Source organism: Teleopsis dalmanni, chromosome X (genome assembly GCF_002237135.1).
Source record: "Teleopsis dalmanni isolate 2A chromosome X, ASM223713v2, whole genome shotgun sequence".
Taxonomy (NCBI): domain Eukaryota; kingdom Metazoa; phylum Arthropoda; class Insecta; order Diptera; family Diopsidae; genus Teleopsis; species Teleopsis dalmanni.
The window spans coordinates 68734517-68757633 of record NC_051848.1 but is presented as its reverse complement, the minus strand read 5'-3'; the positions used below and the strand labels follow the sequence as shown (position 1 = coordinate 68757633).

Genomic DNA, 23117 nt, shown 5'->3' with positions numbered 1-23117 from the left:
TGAATAAAAGAAGTTTGTTTTGTTGTGCTGGTGCTCAGTCGGTGTTTTAAGTTTAATAAGAAAATAACTTATCTGGTAATAAGTAAGCTTCGTTAATGAAATAGCGAAATTTTTACATAAACATAAAATTATTAAGGAAGTGCGAATTGAAATAATCACTTTAAGGATTTAAAAAATACAAAATAAATACGAATTCGATGGAAGCAACAACAAATCGCCGCGTGAGAAATGACAGCTGCTGTCAACGTAGTATGTAGCAGCGGCCGTCGCCGCAGCAAAAGCAGCATTTGTAGTTAAAATAAGCAGTTGTTGTTTTTGTTTTTTTGTGTTATTTTTTTTTACTTCAATTGTGTTACAAAAAATAAAAATTATAAATACAATACTAATCTCGAATATTATAAATGTTTTTCTGACAGAATATTTTTTATAAGTGCGTCAGTTAAAAAAAATAGTTTTACGATTTGTGTTTAAGTCAAAGATTTATTGGAGCGCGCGCAACATCAGCAAATCAACTTACAGTGCCAAACAATTGCATTTTACCGAATTTTGATGATTCCAAACAATATAGTTTTTGTTAAAATATTTAAAAAGCTATTAGTATAAATACTGAACATAGTTAAAAATGTTACTTGAATACTGCTTTCAACTTGTTACGCCTACAAATGCTAAATGAAGAGCTATAATAGCTTCACAATTGCCGCACCAACAGTAGCCGCTGCTGCAGCAACTCATTTGGATCACCTAGAGCATCAATATACTCAGCATCAGAGTTCCTCAAATAACGGCTACAGTAATCATCTGTTGGATACTTGTGATACGCTTAGTTCAACTTCGGCATTGCACGCACGCAACACAAATACTGCAGCAGGATTGCCGCAAATGCCACATTTTGGTTTAGGCGCTGGCACAGGTAGTGGTGGCGCCTACGCTCAAACACCACCTAGTCCACCAGTACATCACGTTGGTGGTGGTGGACTTATGCCACCCAGTCCACCTCAACATCAACAGCAGCATCAACAACAACATCAGCAACAGCATCAACATCATTTAGCAATGATACCGCGTGGCATAGGTGGTGGCAATAGTGGCGGTGGCGGCACACTTATCACAACTTCTTTGACAAGTACTAGTGCAGGATCCTATCGTCCTCATATTGAGGATAAGAAACTAACACGTGATGCCATGGAACGTTATATGCGTGAACGCAACGATATGGTGATTGTTATACTCCATGCGAAGGTACGTCCAAATTTTGCAAATATTTATGGAATTTTTAAAGTTTTTCAATTTTATTTCATTTTTTAGTGATGCACTTTTTAATTGTTTTAATGGAAATGCACTTACTTGATTTATGTATTGGCAAAATTTAATTTATATACACAGTCATTCACAAACAACAATCGTTTTATTCTTACAAACTTAACTGCAATGTTTTGTGAAGAAACATTAAATATTGTGAGTTAAGCAATCTCCGTATTTTATGGGAATTGGTTCGATTTCAATTTCATACTTACAGTTTATAGCAACGACTATCACCTATTCTCCAGCAAGTCTCTAGGATTTATGTCTTGGTTCCTCAATGTTTCTAATAGTTGGGAGATTTATGGGTACATATGTGAACTGCAATGAAAAGCAAAAACATTAATTTAAGTTTTGAAATCTGATATATTGGAGAACTATTGCCAATATTGTCAATAATTGTAGCTTTAAGCTTCAATCCGATTGCTCCGATTATTGTTTTAAAATTATAGCTTAATGTGTTTATTTGAATTTTAACAATTGTAAGGCACAAGTCTGGTCACCTTAAGTACTTCGTAAAAACACCGTTGAGTAAATGTTAATTTGTGTGAAAAGTCAGAGTCGTTATATTTGTAAACAAATGAATATTCGCTTTGAACTCACAGTAAAATTATCAACCATACAGTATATGTTGTGTATGCAATTATATATCAACTCAAAGCAATGATAAAAAATTAAGTTTATTGGTTGGATTCTATTTTGATTTATTTAATTTTATGCATACTTCTCTCTCACTATATTAAGAGTGAGCCAATTTTTTATACTTAACTTTTGCAAGTACTAATTCGAAATTATTCAGTAAAACATATATTATTAAAAAAACATTTGTAATTTAACTACTACTAGATAATTATGATGATATTGTTGGATAATACTTTCATTTTAATGGAAGAATTCTTGGTATCTCCTCCTTGCAAATGTTAAAGTTCTGACGGAAGTTTCTAATGTAATTAGTCAGCGATGACAAGTGGCTCAGACACTGAATTGATCATACCTGAAACTAGCTTTTTCTTTTTTGCAAATAGTGAAACTCGTAGGGAGTTAGGATTGTAGTTAGTCACCTTTGATAAGTGCCTGTGTGATGCAGAACTGACTAATTCAGAAATTACTAATAATAGTTCAGCTCATTATCTTAAAAGTTAACCCTGTTCTAGTTTCCTTCTCTCCGTATTATTCAGTAAGACTTATTATAAAAAATTCGTTCGTGCTATGCAATTGCAGCTATAAGTTGTGATGGCAGTCCTAAAGTTCAGTAGAAACCCTGTTAGGCTTGACGGAAGTTGTGGAAAAGCACTATTAAAAATTGGTTTCAACTGGCATTAGCTGGTAAATTCGCTAATGCTTTATACAAATCATTTATCGGTTGTAAATTTTAAATAATGAAATCCTGCATGAAGTAGTACTGCACGATTTGCGATTGGGAATTCTGAGGTTACTTTTTCAATCGAGATTCACTTTTAGTGCAATTTTCATTTTCGATTAGTAAATGTCGGGCGAAATGCAGAACATTCGATATTAGTTTATAACGATCTACATAATTTGCCGGAGTAGCAAGATTACCCTGAAGTGAATAGCTGTTTTATATGACTTGACAAATAAAATATGATTTAAGTCGATATACATATGTTTATAAAAAAAATATAAATATCTACTGACACTACTAAAAAAATATTAAATTACTCTAAAAATGTTTGATTGGACAACAATCGATCGAGAGTAAATCTAGATTGAATCCAGATCTACACAAAAAAAAAAAATATATATATAGAATTGTAGGACTATCTATCCGTATGTAATAAAAAAACGTTTCGTTATATATTGCTGTTACCCATAAGATAGTCCTGAATGCAAGAATATGAATCGATTTCAAGATAAATGTCAAAATAAGCATATATGGACTTGTTTATTAAATCTCACTTGAAAGAGATGAACCACATTTAGTCGCCTTAAAATTGTGTTTATGTCTTCGGAACATAAATCGGTCATTCCTGAAAATATAGAAATTATATAAATTTTGTAATTTGTTTCTTTTTTAATCTAAAAGTAACAAAAAATAATAGTAAAATAGTTTTTATATTAAATCAAACTTAAATTGTTCACTAATTTTCATTCAATTATTTTTTATCTCATATATGGTAAAATGTTTATTTATCTTATAAAGTGCCCAAATTATCTAGAACCACATATGAAGAAAACATTTTATCATACCGGATTGTTTATTTTTGTTTTTGATTTGGATTCATTGGGAACGCATCTTTTTTGCAATTAAGTCTTTATTGACTGAACTGTAATTCACAGAGAAGAAACATTGTTAGCCTTCCAAGAATTTTGTATTCCTGATGCAGCAGACTATGAACATTTTTTATCTGTGTTATTATTATTAGTTTATTTATAGGCTTATTGTTAAATGATCTAAGTGTGTAGTGAGCCATTGTGCAATTTTGCATTTACGATTATAGCTAATTTTATAAAAGTATTCGTCTAGAACTCTAACAAAATATTTAAAGCACGTTTAAGTTTTTTATAAATTCAAGTAAAAATTTTTGTAGAATACAGAATCTCAAACTAGAAATCATGAAATTATTATATAGGAATCAATAAATTTATGTTTGATTTTCAAACATTATCATTCTTATTTATATTAAAGTAAATATTACAAAACTTTTAATATATTTTTCATATTATTTTATGCAACTGTACTGATGTTTAATCCAAAACTACATACTCATTTCCAATAATTACTTTATATAGGAATGTCGTTGTTTATATATATAGGCATTACCTGTAATAGTTAATCAATTTTGTCCATTCATTAAATTTATCTATTTGGATTCATTCAAAAATTTGCAGACAAGTTTTCATATTAACAGATAAGCATGGAAACAGATAAATATAGACATACGAAAGATCGATAGACAGACAGACCGTAGTCTTACATCATCAAATTGATAAAACTAATCAGCTTTTATTCTATCGAATAACAAGAAATATTGTCAGATCTAATGGCTCAGTTACTCGGTATTCGTCAAGTCAATAACATGACAAAAAAAAAAATGTTAAAAAAAATGTACTCTAGCTCAGTCTAATTATCCCAAATACTTTAATACCAAAATATCAGCAATTCCTAAGTAAAAATAAATTACAAATAATTTCCTTTCGTGACTTATAAGCAAGATCTAATGAGAATATTTCTTTCATCTACTGTAAAATAAACCCCCAAATATAATAAATTTATGCTATCACTACTTTCAATCTTGAAAGCGCTTTGTGTACTTTCTTTAAATTGCTGCGTTCAGTTTCTTGAGTCATCCTATTTGTACTTCAAAAGACTGTTCAGTCTTAGGAGTAAAAAGTCACTGAGGACCATGTTCAACATATATGGTGGCTGAAACATAATCAAAGTCGTATATATGGGGTTGTAACTTCTGTTACAACCCCACTTAAACAATGTTTCTTATTGACCATATAATCATATAGTAGGAACTCAGATAATAGTACTTTTTTATTTGTTCGAAGTTGTCTAGTTTTTTGTTCGGTTTTGACGTCTTTTGGTGTTAATTTTAACGTTATTCGCATACATCTATGTATTGTCATTTATTTCTAATAATTCAAAATTATTGCCTGTGTGACATCGGATTAGACTAAAACAGTAAAATTCACAGAACTTGTGATTTGAACTAACTCTTTCAGACTATATTTGTCATCTCCACTTTATGAATCTTATAATTTTTTATTATCTATAAATCTTTAAGGAAACATTTTTAGTCTAAGCGTTAAGTTTATTTTAAAAAAACTGAATGTGTGTTGAATGTTTTAAATTTTTGCAATATTATATTAAAATAGCAAATCTGGCTATTCTTGGATCTATAATTCAAAAACACTCCTATACAATGCTCAAATGACACTTTCTACTTTGGTGAAATTTAATCTCTAGACTCACAATAAAATTATAAATTTTCAACATAATTTTTTAAATAAATGTAGTTATAACCTCTTTCATTATTTGAATTGGTTAAATCACAGGAACCTATTATAATATATTATAATACTTATATATCCTAAATTTAATTAATTTTAACAGTAACAATATTTATAATTTCTATTCTAATTAAATCGAAAAACATAGCTTTGTAGTTTATTTAAATATTTGCTAAATTATAATCCATAAATATTTCAAAAGACTTTCTTTAGTTTAACTTATAGATATATGAAAATACATACCGCCTCGTTATAGTTAAGGAAATCTAACAATCTGACATCTTGAGGGCAATTTTAAATTCTTTTTTTGTTTTAAAACAAATGTGTTTGAAATCTCCTCTGTATACATGATATGATATCGACTATATTAAAACAATACATATGTTTTATAATAAATCTTATAAAATTTATTATTTTAATTCCATTGACGTGCAATTAAGTAATTATAGATACTATTCGTAGTAAGCAAGCAAGCGAAGCTCTAGACTACTTCATGCTGCAATGCCATATGTTCACTGCTTTCCGAACCTATCATGTACATTTTCCTTACAATTTTTTTTATGTCTTATACTAAGAAATCACCGCCCGCATATATAGTTCTTTATCAAGAAACACACTATAATTTCTATTATATTTAATTATATATATATTTATTTATATATATATTTATTTATATATATATTTATTTATATATATATATTTATTTATATATATATTTATTTTTATTTAATCGATTTTTATTTGACACCTTGTACCCAGGTGAAAAAAATTAAAACGTCACCGACGTTTGCTTTGCCAGGAAACACCCTTAATATTTATTATTATTATATTTATATTATTTATTATATTTATATTATTTGTTATATATATATTATTTATTATATTTATATTTATATTTTTTCATATTTATATATTTTCACACTTCTATTTTTTTTATATATATTGTTTTTTATATATATATTTTTTTATATTTATAATTTTTGTTATATTTATATTTTTTATTATATATATAAGTTTTATTGTGTTTATAAATATTTATACATATATGAATATATATAAAACTATTTAAATTTAACATTCCTAATTTATTTGGAGATATATGTACCCCAGGTATTTAGTCTCAAGACATATGGTATGTTATTATTAACATATGGTATATTATTATATATTTTTCCATACAAGCTTTTTACGGAAAATTTTATATTTTCTGTACTATCTTTTATTATTTATTCTATGGAATCCAAACAGTTTGAATTTGTAATATTATTTTATTCTGTTTTTCTACATTCATATTTTAGCTTACGATGTTATTCTTGATATTAGAAATACATGATCTTATAGTTATATAAGACTAACTAGGAATAGTTATTAGGAATATAAATATATAAGAATATATGCATATATATACACATAGGTATAATTATTCGTTTTAGGAATTATATTCCTATTTTTATCTATATATGTAATATTTATGTTAAAATGCCTACATAATATTTATAGAATCAAGTATAACTGTATTATTGCCGGTACGAATGGTACAGTACAGCTCCATTACTCCAGATCTTCTGTAACCTAGACTTTTCCGCAATCCATTGAGTTATGGAAATTTGACTGTATTAGACTTTTTTATCTGTATTTTTTAATATAACTCCTATTATCCAGATTTCTTGATAATCCGAATGGATACCAACTTTAATGGACTTTAAAATTGCCGATGTTTTTTCTTAAATATGTTTTTATGTTATTTAAATATGTTAATTAATTATTAAATAATTACAATTATCATAAACATAAACAACAATCATAGTGATTTAGAAAGTGATGTTAAAAATTTTTGAAATTTTATTGTCTAGGACAAAAGCTATGTTTTTCTATTATAGGAAAATTTCAAATTTAATATATATATATTAAATTATTATTAATATTAAATATTTAATATCAAACATTTAATATTTAATCAATTAAAATTTATGGACTGCTTTGGTTTCCATCAAATATACATTATCAGTAACCTTTAGAGACATCTATTTTTTTAATTGTCCGTGCATAAGGGACTACAAGTGTCAGGAATGTTTGAATTTAGTATTTTCTTACCATTACCACTTTATTTATATAATATACAATAATATAATTTTTTAATAATATACAATAACATAAATGTCGTTATTTATTATATTATTTAATTTTATATTTTTGTATATAATTGTTTCAAATTTAAATGTAAAAAAAAAGTAGAATTTAATGATCATCTAGAGACACATATATTTCACCACCGATTCTGCTGCAGTCTTCGACTGCCTTAATTTATGAACTTCATTAAATCTATTTAGCTTCATGTCTGCGTCAATATTTGCTTTAATTTGTGATTTTTTTCGCTTTATTTGAAAGTGGATAATAAACATTGCATATTCTTACTTATATTCGAAATCTAAAAGTTGTGGTTCCCTTTGCCATTCTACGTAATATGTTATTAATAGCAACCACTATTCCTTCATCCCTTAAAAAAAATAATCAAATATGAATTAGTACTAATATTGAGGACACTGTTTAGAGGGTCTTCAATTAAGAATTGGAATGAGTTTCAATAAATTGACTCACTTCGTAAATTAAACTATTGTAGCTTGAATAATGGATGAGAATTTTTATTAAGAAAAATGTTACGCTGGTCTGGTGCATGATGTGTCACGCCTAATTACCAAATCTGACAAAATCCAATTCAATCGCAACACAAATAACCACAAACAGCAATTAACGACATTTGAATTGCATTGCAAATTGCAACCAAAATCAATCAAACATATTTTTTTATTATATTTTCTGTTGGCGTTTTATGTGATTAAATTAAATAAATTTTAATGTTAATTTTCTTTAATTAAATACAATTACTTTAGTTAGTAGTTTCCTACTGTGAATATACCGGCGGTGCTACGGCGCTACGGTACTACGGTGCTGTAGTGCGACGGCACTCGTACTGCCATTGTCAACACGCTTCAGTCTGCGTTTTTGTAATTTGGACTCAGTGAAGTGTGAAGGATGTGGCCGCAACAAAGGCTGCATCGCTAGCGATAACAACTTCAGCTGCGATAACACCAACGACAATTAAAATGCCAACTCATTTGGCGGTACAAAGTTATTTCAAATTCAGAAACTAACAAGAATGTTTCCCGCTGTTGCAACACCGCAATTGGTCACTGGTCGTCTTATAGACAGACGTCAAGATACTCGAGACACTTTCAACCGCAGCATTACAGCAATCTATAAAATAGTTTCAATTTGATTTTAACCAAATATACTTTTTGCTTCCACATTGTATATGTACGGTTTTTTACTGCTTTTTTTCATTTGCTATAGGTAATTCGATCACAATGGATTATTTTTTTAATTTATTTCATATAAACCGCGAAATATGAAAATTGAATAAAATATTATATTTTGGTGACTAGTTCTTTAAAACACCTTCGATCGAACTAACTAAATTACTTCCTTCATGTGTCCATTTAATGAATTTGCGGTACACAGACATATTTAAAACTTTTTTAATTTTTACAATCAATTATCGTTTTTAACAACATTTAATGCAATATCATGAGCTTTATTGTTCCTGTTAATGTATCTCGTCTTGAGTCCCAACCAGGATCATCAAATACAATCGACCTTTCATAGCAATAAGAAATTGAAAGTGTTGGAATGAAGATGACCTGCATATAGCTACCAGTGACCAGATTTCTGGTACCTTGAATACAAACATTTTTATATATATTTTTTTTCTTTTCAAATGTGGGGATTTCATATCAGACAATAATCTTTTTTTTGATCTCACACTCTTTCTAAATATCACTCTTTGAAAGTTTACAGCAATACTGTCCCAATACAATCAGAATTGACACAGCCAGTCAATCATACCATTCAAGCAGAGATAATGAAACGCCCCGACTGACGTGGTACTTTCTTTTACATTTGAAGTACAATTCTTTGAAACATTTTTTGAAATATTTCTGTGTTCTTTTGGACTATTAAAGGATACAGACCAATTTTTTTGTATATGTTTATTTTTTTTTTTTGATATTTTAATGTTTTAATATTTTTTATTTTTTTTTATATATTATTTTTATATTTTTTGTTTAATATATTTTTATAAATATATTTTTATATATATATTTTTATAAATATATTTTTATATATATATTTTTATATATATATTTTTATAAATATATTTTTATATATATATTCTTATAAATATATTTTAATATATATATATTTTTTTATATTTATTTTTTAAAATTTTTTTTAATTTCTAAAAGAAACCAAATGTTACCCCTTTTTATTACATTTTACTTGTTCCTATCTGGACCCGTTATTCATTCATTCATTCATTACATTAGGTAAACAAGTTATTAATCTGACTCGTCAGCACTTTTGTTGAACCGATTGAGATTTTAGGAATATGTTATGCCTTTGTCTACTATAAATATTATTTTGCGTGGTCTATCATTTTTAGAACTATTTTTCTAAAAATAGTGGTTCATTTAATATTTTTTTAATATTTTATTTTAAGCTCTAAAACAATTTACAATTAAAGGTAGTATTACTACAAGGTTCTACCTTCATAAAAAAATTTAGTCCTAATAAGTAGAGATCTTTGTATTTTGATAATTTTTTAAAACTTGTTCTATTTGAGAAATTTTAGGGAATAAGTAAAAAATTTTGTTATATGGGTTTACGTAAGATATAAACTAGTAATCATGTCTTAATAGTGTGAGAACAAAACTACAGAGAACTACAGAGTTATTTAACGTGATAACCTGCCATAAAGACCTAACATCCCAATGCTTAACACGTAATGTTATAGTGCACTGATAACCGCCCCATTAGAACTTCAAAGAATTTCGTCAGTACCAATTGAAACTAAACATTTAGATATAGCTTCGTTCTTAGTGAGGAACGAGACCTATCTAATAGCTCTGCTGGTCTTTGGGTCACAGCAACTTTGGGTAGGAAGATGCGATTCCACATCGAATGAAAGTAACTAAATATACACGGCTGAAGTCATTGCAGCCGCATATGTTTGGGTTTTAACCACAGCTACCACGACTCTTCCTTTTAAGGAGTCATCTCCATTGGTCTACACTACCGAAGCTGTGCTCCCTGACACCCGTGATACCAAACTTACACCTCCGATTGGGTGTTTTAAGAGAGAGAGTGTGAGAGAGTAAGGGAGCAACGTCATATAAGGCTGCACTTAGGGCGCATATTCAGAAAAGATGCATTTATCAGCGAGAGATTGTTAATGTCTGATATGAATATCGCTGACTGCAATTTGATCGTAATAGCTTCAATCACCTCAAGCCTTATATCGACAGATTTGTTTGATATTATTAGGAATGTGCACTGATTGGCAGTAGTTTTTAATTTTTAGATTAAATTTTATTACATCACGTTGTAAGGTAATACTATACAATTTTGTTAGACAAACTATATGTTAATATTTTTTCCTTATTTTAAATAACATAAAAAGAAATCTTCATTATAATTATCAATCGTATCAAAATAACTGAAATAACACTAATGTTTCATAGTTTAATTGCTTAGGATTCCTTATAATTTAAAATTATTTAAATGATTTAAAATGTTTTTATATTGTAATTGTTAATATCTAGTATTTCCGATTTTTTTTATTATCAAGAGGTTAACATATAAAAATTTGTTTTTTTTTATTAAAAAAAAAAATTGTGTCTCAGTTACTATATCAACACAATTTAATATTATTACATAGCACGATAATAAAACCATTAGTAAACTTTCTTGAATTCTTTTTCAAATAAGTATAACTCTAATCAAGGGAGGTATAATTATAATTTTTCTAATGCCATATGTCAATACATGAGTTATTTATCATGAAAATTATTTAAAATCAACCCCGTAAACTTATGTTTTTATTCCGTATTGTTTTTGATATCGAAAATGATCGTTTTAAGTGACTATTAACCTTACAATCGCTGGCTTAATAATGAGAAAAAGACATGGAAATCTATATGGTGCATTAAAAAATAATTATTTTTATAAATATCTAGTATATAATATGAAAACTATGTAATTAACTAAGTCTTGTGCATAAATTTTCATTTCAACCCTGACTTCTAACTTCTAACCTCTAAATACTACCCATAAAATACGTAATAGTGTTACCACTACTTTCAACTTTGTACTTATACTAGCTTCAAATGATCGCATTTTTTATAGAATACATATCATTCATAGAACCATGAATACATATCATAAATGTGAACATTTTTGGATGATAGCAATATATCGAATCATTGTACACTCTTTAATATAATATAATATGATTTAATAATATATAAAATAATGTTATTAAAATTTTTTAATTGTTGAAGTCGATATATATACCATATAATTGTTTTTAATATATTATTATTATAAATAAGATTATTTGTGGATTACGACCTTAAAACATTTAATATCCACCCTTCTATTTGAGTCAATTCAGTTCTGTTTTCAGGGTATAAAGTCACAACCCCAAAATATTAGTTCTAATAGCAGCCGCATATGGGTATGTGCTCTGCGGTTTTCTAATTTTTCTCAAGGAGTCTAAAGATCTCTTTGTCGTCTAAATATATATAAATTGAAACTACGTCATAGTTTATTATAGTCGTCACACATTTCTTTGCAGCTTTCCATAAGGATAGTATTTAAGTTTACAGTGAATTGTTATTAATTCAGTGTAGATTTTTATAATATTTTTTAACTGTTTCTATCTTATTTGATTTTATTGCGCTTTATGTTTTGATCTTCACTTTTTTGTGTTTTAAGACTGTTTTCTTTCCATTCCTGAATTGAATTGTTCTTAAAACTATAATATTATTAACACCGAAAAATGATTTGAAGTGCCAACGCCTCTTGTCTGTTATGTTTCATTGTCTATTGTCTGGTTATGTTGTTTGTGATTTCATTACCTTTATGACCTTGTATTTCGATTAGAGTTACAGAGTTCTCTCTGGCTAAGAGAAGATGTAAGCATTTCCAGATCAAGTTTGAGTTAATTAAAAATGTCAGAAAAGATTTTAAACTGTTTGACTGTTGGGAAAATATGTATTGTAGTACTTGAAGATCCACTGCATTGATATTCTGTAATACATAGCCGTACAGTAGATTTTCCTATAGTAATAGCTTTTTGGAGTATTAACTCGATAGTTCTAGCTGTCTGTCTGATTTTGGACTGATCAATTTTTCACAATTATGACTTTTTTTTTAGTTATATTTCCATGTAGTACGGTGACTGATAACCACTTTGAATTTTCTTAAGAAAACTTATTTAGTACCCATCCTTAAGAAGATCGCAATACGTGACGCATTCCAAAATAAATCTAAAATTTTTACGTGATCCGTTAGATTTGATTTACTGAATTAATGTACTTTAAAGAACTGTAGATCCATGCTGGCCTTTTCCCCTTCTAACCCACAAGGTGTAAACACAAGCTAGTTATTAGATGTTAAGAAGCAACAAATAGATGCATTATCCAAATGTTAAGTAATTTATTTTCATAAATAATAAAGAATTTAATTGCGTTAAAATATTTATTCATTTAACATCGAACTCCTATTCGATATTTATATTGTCATTTTGTTCTATATAAATTGTTAATATCTTCTAGGTTGCGCAAAAATCATATGGCAATGAAAAGCGCTTCTTCTGTCCGCCTCCATGTATTTATTTATTTGGTAGTGGTTGGCGTCGTCGCTATGAGGAGATGCTGCGCAAAGGTGAGGGTGAACAAGGTGCACAATTGTGCGCTTTTATTGGTATCGGTAGCTCGGATCAGGACATGCAGCAACTCGATTTAAATGGTAAACAGTATTGTGCGGCCAAAACTCTCTTTATATCCGATTCGGACAAGCGCAAACATTTCATGCTTTCTGTAAAAATGTTCTACGGCAACGGTCACGATATTGGAGTGTTCAACTCGAAACGTATTAAAGTCATCTCGAAACCTTCCAAGAAGAAGCAATCACTTAAAAATGCTGATTTGTGCATAGCTAGTGGTACGAATGTAGCGCTCTTCAATCGTTTGCGTTCCCAAACCGTTTCTACGCGTTATCTACATGTCGAGAATGGACATTTCCATGCGTCATCCACACAGTGGGGTGCTTTTACGATACACTTGTTAGACGATAATGAATCTGAGTCAGAAGAGTTTCAGGTGCGTTTAACACTGTGCGAACTTAGTAAATAAATACAACAACTCTTTGTTATTTTTATTCAAATGACAGGTACGTGATGGTTACATACACTATGGCGCTACAGTAAAATTGGTGTGCTCAGTGACTGGCATGGCACTGCCACGTCTTATTATACGTAAGGTAGATAAACAGATGGCACTACTTGAAGCTGATGATCCAGTATCACAACTGCATAAGTGCGCGTTTTATATGAAAGATACCGATCGCATGTACCTGTGTTTGTCGCAGGAGAAAATTATACAATTCCAAGCGACACCCTGCCCCAAAGAACCCAACAAAGAAATGATAAATGATGGCGCTTGTTGGACGATCATATCAACTGATAAAGCCGAATATCAATTTTATGAAGGAATGGGACCTGTTTCGTATGTTTTTCTGTAGTTTCTTCAATTGACATACATTTATTTAAATTTTTATAGTTCTCCTGTGACTCCTGTTCCAATTGTTAATTCGCTCAATTTGAATGGTGGTGGCGATGTTGCAATGCTAGAATTAAGTGGAGATAATTTTACGCCGCATCTGCAAGTCTGGTTTGGCGATGTTGAAGCGGAAACAATGTACCGTTGTACGGAAACATTACTATGTGTTGTACCAGAAATTTCGCAATTTCGGGGAGAATGGTTGTGGGTGAGTCAAAAATATATTGTATAATCACTCAACATTAAAATGGAAAGGTTATTATATGTATTTCATTTTAATAAAATTATTTAACAGGTTCGTCAGCCAACTCAAGTGCCTATCTCACTTGTTCGTAATGATGGAATTATATACGCAACTGGTCTGACATTCACATATACCCCTGAACCGGGACCGCGTCCACATTGCACACAAGCCGAGGATGTTATGCGGGCACGACACAATAACAATAACATAACAACAATAAGTAACAACAATTCGGCCACTTCGCATTCGCCCAGCGATGCAAGTGGAGTAAACATAAATGCCAATCATCAAATGCATCAATCTTTACCCTCCATGTCCGAAGTGCAATGGAATACGCATAGCAGTGGGCTGTCCTGAGTATTGCGAAATGATTTTTGGTTGCATTTCAGATTTTTATTATTAACTTACAATAAAAAATAACGTCCAACGATGAGAACACCATACTTTTAATTCGTTTGAGTATTGAAGTGAAACAATATGCATTGTTTTGTTGTATATTTAATTCATATAAATCTTAGGATTGAACGTTAATAAACATTATTTATAAAAACTCTTGTCATGTCTAAATTTTATTTAACTTAACGCAATTTAAATTTAAACCACATTAAAAGCATATATTAATTTTAAGTTTAATGTTTTACTCATATATTTAGGCAATAATTGAATAAGTAAATAAAATTCTCTTACCACATTTTAATAATAATTAACCAATTCATTCCTGAAGATACTTTCCTTTAAAAACATATAGCAACAGAATATTTTTTAATTAAAATTTATTCAACTATTTTTACAAACATTAAAGTTTATACATATTTAAAACATATTAAATAATATAAGTCATATAAGTCATATATGTCAAGATGTATTTTAAATAGGAAATATATGTCTTTAATGCATGTTTTAAAATTCTTATTAAGGAAATATTGTGTTTGCCGTTTTATTGTAAATAGTTGTACTTTTATACGAAAACCATTTCTAGAACAAATTATGTATGTACATAAATATACATAAGCAAACAACATATACGTATTTATTTAAAAAGAAATTAAAGTTTATATAGAAACACAATGAATACATATTATTTATAATGTTTATATATACAATTTATATTTTATGTACATTTAAGCTATTTATATACAACACAGAAAATGTAACGTCGTATTTATACGTTTGTATATTATCGTAAGGCTTTACTATGGAATACCACAAAAAGACAAAAAAAAATAATTTTAAAGAAAAATAATAAAAAAAGACAAAAAATAATTAAGACAAAAGAAAGATGTTATACAAGAGAAAAAAATTTAAAAAATAAAATATTTTATAAAAAAAAAAAATTTTTGCTTTTAATTTATTTAATGCTTGAAGTGCTTGAAGTTATATCTAATACAGATCCATTTTCATAGCGCTTAGCGCATTCTAGGTCCCAAGAACGGTTGGGTCTATGTCTCCGAGACACTCGTCGCCAGCGACGACTAAGTGCCATTCGACACACCAAAATGACTTCGGAAGCAGGTCCCAGCGGGTAACAACAACAACATATCGCATTCTGTTATTTATCGAACATAAAAAAGTTATGGAAAGAATGAAACCATAAAGATTCATATACCATTACCCATCCACATTCTAACACATGTACTCGTCATGTGATTTCTTTCATGTTATTTGCTTTCCAGACCCCGCGGGTTACAACGCAACAATCATAAAGATTTTTAACAATTACTTGCAAGACATCTGCCTACTGTACGTAATATATAACTAAACTAATTATTATTATATCCTTCACACTTATGTGAATCAAAGCCATTTTTGGTATATTTGCGATTAACTCAAAAAGGGACATATCGGAGACTATGACCAGATTAATGCGAATGAAAGATATACCTAGTTCGTCAATATGCTTGTACCGGAAAAAAAAATAATGGGGTTTATTCATATCATATATTCTAAACATATGTGTCTTGCATTAATTTATCAATGCTCATCTGATTATTTGCCAGACATTTATAACTTTTTCACACATTGCATACTTTTATCGTTGTCCGTTTTTATATCCTATTTCTTCCTCCCAAATGCAGTAACGTTTACAGTCTGTAATACATACATATATTCATAAATCCTCTTTTATTGCTAAACTAGTAGTGTATCTTTTTAATAGACCACCATCTAAAGATCGTATCTATCATTATAATACGTAATGTTGGGCATGAGCATTAAGCATAGTTACATCTGCAAAATCACCACATCTATAAGAAATTTTAATCCAATACATTTTTCCCACCCGATCTATTTGGACATACATATCTAAATACATTCTCAAACCGTGTCGGAGCAAGTTAAGAATTTCTGAACTGTGTAAAGTTCCGAATATTTTAGACATGTAAGTCTAGAAATATTATTAGATATTATTTGATATTAATATTTTAATGATCATTATTTTTTTTTTATTTTATTATTATTTTGGTATATTAGATATTGAAATTGATAACTGTTTCTACGATTAAAAAGAGAAAACTATTGTAACGGAAGTACAACACAAATTATTTAAAAAAAATTTAACTGATTGGTGCTCCTTTGGCGCCCTGCAAATCAGATGTATATTTGTAATGAAAGTAGGTGTATAAATTAAGGATAATGGAATCGAGGCCAAGATAAAAAAATCAAGGTATCATTTTTTGACGCTGTCTTATAAATTGCACTGACTACTGTGGAAATAAGGAGGTAGAAGTAACTATTAAACTCTTTTACTTTATTTGTCAAACACGAATACATTATATCATTATCTATTAGTGGACACCTCAAGTATTTCCAGCCATGTTCTTTTAAGAGTCTTAGAATTAGTAACATGGACAAAATAATTTACTGAGCACTAAAACTGATTACAAGTACTGATAAAAACATGTTGCTATCACAACGGCCAATTTTACTTATAAGAATCAGTTTCCGATGAACAGGAGTCAGCATCCAAACATACCTACCTACATAGTAGTGTGTACCTTTTTGCTTTATATATACCATAAAATATTTTTTGAAGTTATAGTATAACAAGGGGGAAATATATAAATTCAAAGATATCAGTTCAAATAATCAATTGATTCCATAAAAAGTATTCTCTTTCGAATATACATCATCAATATCTATAGTTGAATGTGTTAATTTTGCCAGTTGTCTATTTATCTTACTTTTACTACAGCTTCTACAATTCTAATTAAAAGCTATGTTTATTTTACCGTTTTCGGTAAAATATAGTTTATTCATGTTAGTTTGAATTTTTCGCAGTTCGTAGTGGTCCTTCGTCAATGTTTTGCTAATCTATTGATTTTTTTCAAATATATTGTTAAATACTTTAAAAAAAAAATCATATTTTTTATATCATATTATTTATAATAATATATTATTTAAATGCATATTTTGAGAGCACAATAGGTTTCAGCTTTCACGGCAGATAATCATAATAAACCATACAGAGTGTCTGTCTCTATATACTAACCAGATTTTTACATTAAAGTAATGTTTGGTTCTAATAAAATCATTATCAAATCTCAATACTATTGGAAATATAAGTACCACTGCCTAAAGAAACTTTTCCGGAAAAGTTTTCATCTGAACAGTGAACCTTTACGATTCAGTCCATCAATTCCTATGTGTCCTAGCTGCCACGTAGCACCGCTTCACATTATTCTGTGATCTACAACAAATTTCTTTTATTACCTCGTCACACTAATATGGTAGACAGTGTATAAATCTAAATATATACTGTTCCTGACATCGATCACTATCACTTATTTTTATACTCTTTCTTTCCTACATTATATTTCGTACTTATTCTGTTCATTTTATTTATTGTATTCCAACTTTATTCTACATACTAGACTTTCCGGAAACTAATAGATTTTCGACTAGATTTCTACAATATTAAAAACAACAGTTAACAAAAATTTGGAGAGAGAGTTGGCAAAAGTATAAAATCTTTGATGGAACCTGAAGTAAAAATTTTATTATATTTTTATTTTGCCATGAAATCTCTTAAGTTAGGGAAATCCAAAAATCAGTTTTTTGGAAGTGTATTATGTATTGTTTTTTTTTTTTTTAATTGAATAAAGAATATTAATTAGTAGATGCATTTTTATAATTAAATAACTGATTGTTACATGTAACTGATTTTTATCGTTTGATTATTAAAAATTTTGCATTGAGTCACAAATGAAAATTCCCACCATATAGGAACCAAAGCTATACGACTTTGCGATTTTCGTGTCATGAACGTATTTTTATTTGGTTCTACTTAGTATTTTATTTTTTGTTCGCTTGTAAACTGTAATAAACAAATTAAAATTTACTGTAGCCTACAACTGTAGAGGCTGAACTGCCTCTCTGCTACCTGTCCAAACAATAGACTCGAATCTAAGATTATGGGTGGGAAAATATATGCCGCAATTGTTGCGCCACAATCGCTTTGTTGAAGAGCGTAACTTAGATAAAAACGACCAAAAACCCCTTAAAGTCATTCAAAATGGCCGAACACTGACTTATTCCCACGTAGCAGATCAGGTCTCAAGTTTTCGTACACGGCACTCTGCTCACTCGCACAATGAAGCTTCTAACATTTGAGCAGAAATCCATATGTAGTCTGTGTTCGTATGAAAGTCTGATGTATCTGATGTATCTGATAGTGTTTCAGTAAGTTTTTTTTTAGATGTTTATAATTTAGTAGCAAAATATTATTACGACTATCTTGGCGTAGAATGGAATCAACTTGATTTTCGCATTGTGTTCAGAGTAGGGCAGGAAGATTGCATTGTCCATGTGTTGAGGTGTTTCCCACAGCCTCAGTGGTGCTTCGTAACTATACAGTTTCAGATATTATTTTCAATGGAAGTTACTAAGATACAGCAAGGCAAAACAACAGTATTAAAACAGTCATAATTATTTTTTTTAATATTCAGTTTTTTTCTTTTATTTAAATGATGGGAAAATCAGTTCTGTGCTAATTTTATGCACATTTTTGTGATTTTAAGCAAATTAACAAATTAATTTTGTGATTTATTAACGACAACTTCCGTTTCTTAATGTATTTCGTTATATTTAGGAAAAAAATTTTATTTTTTATTAATGATGATATTAATTTGTTTTATTTTCTGATTTAGAAAGCAAAATTATCTCTAAGATTTTAATTAACCAAAGATAGATAAAGAAAAGGAAAACGTAACTTAAACTTTTTGTATCAATTCAATTTTTTTTTCGTATTCTATGTATAGAGAGGTTTTAAAAAGTAGTAAACTTCAACAACAAAAATTTTTAATAAAAAAAAAAATATTTTTTGTTGTTCTAGTTTCCTACTTTTTAAAACCTCTCTATTAAGTATAATAGTTCATATTAAGTAAAACTGTCACTACTATCATTTTAACGTTGACTTCAAATTTTTCATATAAATAAATTAAAAAGTATATAAATATAAATACATCACATATATATATATTTGTACACACAATGTATATACATATACACATACGTATATATATATTTATGTTTACAGTATTCTCATTTAAGCTACTCGTATTATTACTTTACCTAGAAACTGATTACTTGGTTCAGATAGAAAAATATTCCGTAAGTATGGAATGTTATTTAGACCCTGTACCCATTTCCTTGGACATACTTTAAAAAGAGTTAACTTGTCTTTTTATTCAAATTAAAATCCACTACTACTTAATTTTTTTGAAAAATAATAAGTACTTGAGTAGTTTGTGCTTAAGGAGCTTAACTAAGAAAATAAAATTTAAAAATAAGACAGTTAAAATTTTTAAGATAAGAAAGCACTTATGGATTTAACAATTAAATGTAGTCATCTGAGATAGATGAAAAGTTTGAACAACAGTTTAAAGTCCAGAAATTGATTGGTTGTAGGGACAAGCCATGAGATCACTTCCATGTACCTCAATTAGCAATTTTTCACCTTTTTACTACCACATTCCTCACAAGAACCCCAAATATAAAAGATTATAGTGTAAATCCATCCCACCGAATTTAAATAATTTAATAGGTCTTTCGTCTTTACAAATGAACAGTACGATAAAATATAAAAGAAGTATCTTCCTAAAAACCTATTTCTTCTGGAAGCCAAAACCAAGCATTCACAGAGAAAATATTTTATGGTTTTTGTTTCTGTAGGTTTTTACAACTTCTGCAGTGAAGATTATGAGAATTGTAGTAAACCTTGCAGTGTTCACGCTGTCTCTTTTGATGAGTTCCCATGATCTAGTTTTATTATACAGTTACAATACTAATAACTTTGCTCATAACTTTTAAAATTGTTGATGAATCTCCTAAATCTATTTTATCGCCTTCATATTACTGCCCCCCCGAAGTAAATCACTTATGTCAATGTTTTTTTTTTCTAAAGCAATTGTTGAAGTCGATTTTTCCAATAGTTTTTAAAGGCACAACGTTTCGTTTTTCATCTCCTCAATTATTATGTCCTCAGTCATCGAAATGACGACCATGGATAAATCTCTTGAACCTAGAGAATAACCAAAATTTTTACGGTGCTAATTAGGCAAATACGATGAATGTAAAATGATATGGGATGAGGTATTGGTGCATCATCGTTGTAAAACAATATTCTTTATTAACAATTTGGCCCGGTAAAAGGATTTAATAGTGACCACACCACGATAATTTAAGAAACTGATAGCATGACATGACAGTTTTTTAACGAGTTTGACGCAATATTTTTGGTAGTTGCACATCTTTTGCACGGTATTTGCTTTATTGGTCGGTTGTTTCCGAATCGTATGCACAGATTCATGTCTCAATTTTTAATAATTATGGGTTTTATCTTTTTCTTTTAATCAAAAAGCACTGCTAGACAAATTTCAATTCTGCTTGTCCAAAAAATTTAATGTGCTTTCATTAGATTTCAGTCTTTTAAGACACAAAATATCTTTTAAATTGGTCTAGACTGATCCAAATGAGAGGTTTAAGATATCACAGAGGTCTGTAATTGTGAATAGTTGATTTGTCAATATCAAATCATTGTTTTTATTGATGTTATGTCCATCAGTTGATATTGAGTTTTCTTCCAAGATTTCTATTTATTCCATGAAAATTCCTTGAATAGCAATTGTAAACATTATTTTGGGATATCGCCATAAAAAAGGTATTTACATGTGCAAAGTTTTAGCTTCCAATTAGTTTCAGAAAATTTATTGTGTTATTGGTTATAATCGTTGATATTAGTCACGGCAGATCGTACTCTTCTATTCGAGAAGCATTTAATCACCGCTTTCATATTACACACACAATCATCAAAATGTAGGTTATAAAGCCAATGAAAAAACAAACGAGTATTGAAAGAGATTATTTTTTGAAATTCTATATTTTGAATGACTGCTCGTCTTATTAGTACATAGACGGAATGTCCTTATCTTGTTTTCTTTTCCTCTCTGCAGCTCCTGCATTTTTTTAAAGAGGAATATCAAATTTAATGATGGGTGTGCTTACTAACCTAATGGTATGTGACGTTTCAAAACTTTTTGCACACCGATATCTTTGTGGCACCGCACAAGATTTAAAAGTATAATAATGATATATCGAAATATTTTTAAACAGTGATTAAGCGATTTTCAGCTGACAGTTTATCCTATTTTATTATCCTGGCTATGTGCAGTAAACTAACTTTCTCGAGGAATTTTCATCAGCGATTCAGCATCCGATTATATATTTAGTTCACTAAGCTAATCCGCAAAACTCCTAAATTCTGAACTAAACCACTAATGATTCAATGATTGTGATATTCATTTTTAAATGGAAAAGGAATAAACATTTTATTAGAACCCTTTTGGGCTAGTACCTCCAGAAACAGGAACAATAAAATATATTTCTAAAAAGTTTTGCACTCAGTCGAAAAGAAGATACTTCGCGATAAAAATATTTTTTTCAATTTTATTACTGAAAATATTAGTTTTCTTACTACCAAAATTTAATTATTTTTTTTCGTTGCCCGACTACAAGTGTTTGCAAATATAGTGAAAAACGATATATGGCTGTGATTGGATTCGTTCATTTAAAACATTAAACGCCACTGAAAATAACAACTACATCAGAATTAGATGAGTATTTTTCACTTTCAATCTTAAGTGGATTTGAAAGTACCTAATATTATCTTTATAAATCGCATAATACTATTTATAATTTCAAATGTAAATCTTTTTTGTTCTAGTAATCGGAAATATATTGAGTAAAATGGCCCAAAATACAAACCAAAATTTCTGAGTGGTTAAGTTATCAGGTCTAGAATATATTTTTAAAATATAATGTGTATTCCGAGAGCGACACTGAGAACAAAATATTATTTGATGAACTTATTTTCCATTAAAAAGGTTATTCCAAGCCAACAACTAACCTAATCTAACCTATAATAAAAAAGTTTTATGTCTTAATATATATAATTAAGAAAAAGGTTATTTTTTCCATAGGTTTTTTTTATGTTTTAAATTAGATTTATAGAATGTCCTAAAGCAGAGGCCCTGTTATGTTACTAACTTACTTTTTAAAATTCAGAAATTCTTTTTTTCAATATTTCTGTAATTTAAATAAATTATACTGTAGACATATTAAAACTATTCACTGTCAGCACCGAAGTTTGATAACGTTCTTAAATTGATGTTTTTATCATCATGTAAACCTATAAATAGATTATAGAACTGTCAGTCCGACCCAAATGTCTAAAAAGACGTCTGAAGAAAAAACTTTTAAGATATGCGTCTGAAATCATATCAACTGGTATATAACCAGAAATAGTTGGGTATTAGAGAAGTAGCTACTGGATTTTGTGGATCATATATATATTTATATAAGGTAGTCCAAAATGAGCACCCGAAATTTGTTTAGTGCACCCGTAAGAATATCCAGACTTAATT

The 23117-nt window shown here is 28.9% G+C and overlaps 1 protein-coding gene across 1 annotated transcript; it reads left to right on the top strand.

Moving 5' to 3' along the window:
* The first annotated feature begins 388 nt into the window (after window positions 1–388).
* LOC119688498 (suppressor of hairless protein) lies at window positions 389–14930 on the top strand. The gene is made up of 5 exons (XM_038103174.1): window positions 389–1239; window positions 12951–13496; window positions 13567–13901; window positions 13956–14163; window positions 14251–14930. The coding sequence occupies exons 1-5, from the start codon at window positions 670–672 to the stop codon at window positions 14554–14556; spliced, it is 1965 nt and encodes a 654-aa protein (XP_037959102.1). The 5' UTR covers window positions 389–669; the 3' UTR covers window positions 14557–14930.
* Window positions 14931–23117: the final 8187 nt, after the last annotated feature.

Coding starts and splice junctions, on each gene's coding strand:
- LOC119688498 (XM_038103174.1), top strand. CDS start 670: ATGAAGAGCTATAATAGCTTCACAATTGCCGCACCAACAGTAGCCGCT. Junction 13,902..13,955: donor GAAGGAATGGGACCTGTTTC/GTATGTTTTTCT, acceptor AAATTTTTATAG/TTCTCCTGTGACTCCTGTTC. Junction 14,164..14,250: donor TTCGGGGAGAATGGTTGTGG/GTGAGTCAAAAA, acceptor ATTATTTAACAG/GTTCGTCAGCCAACTCAAGT.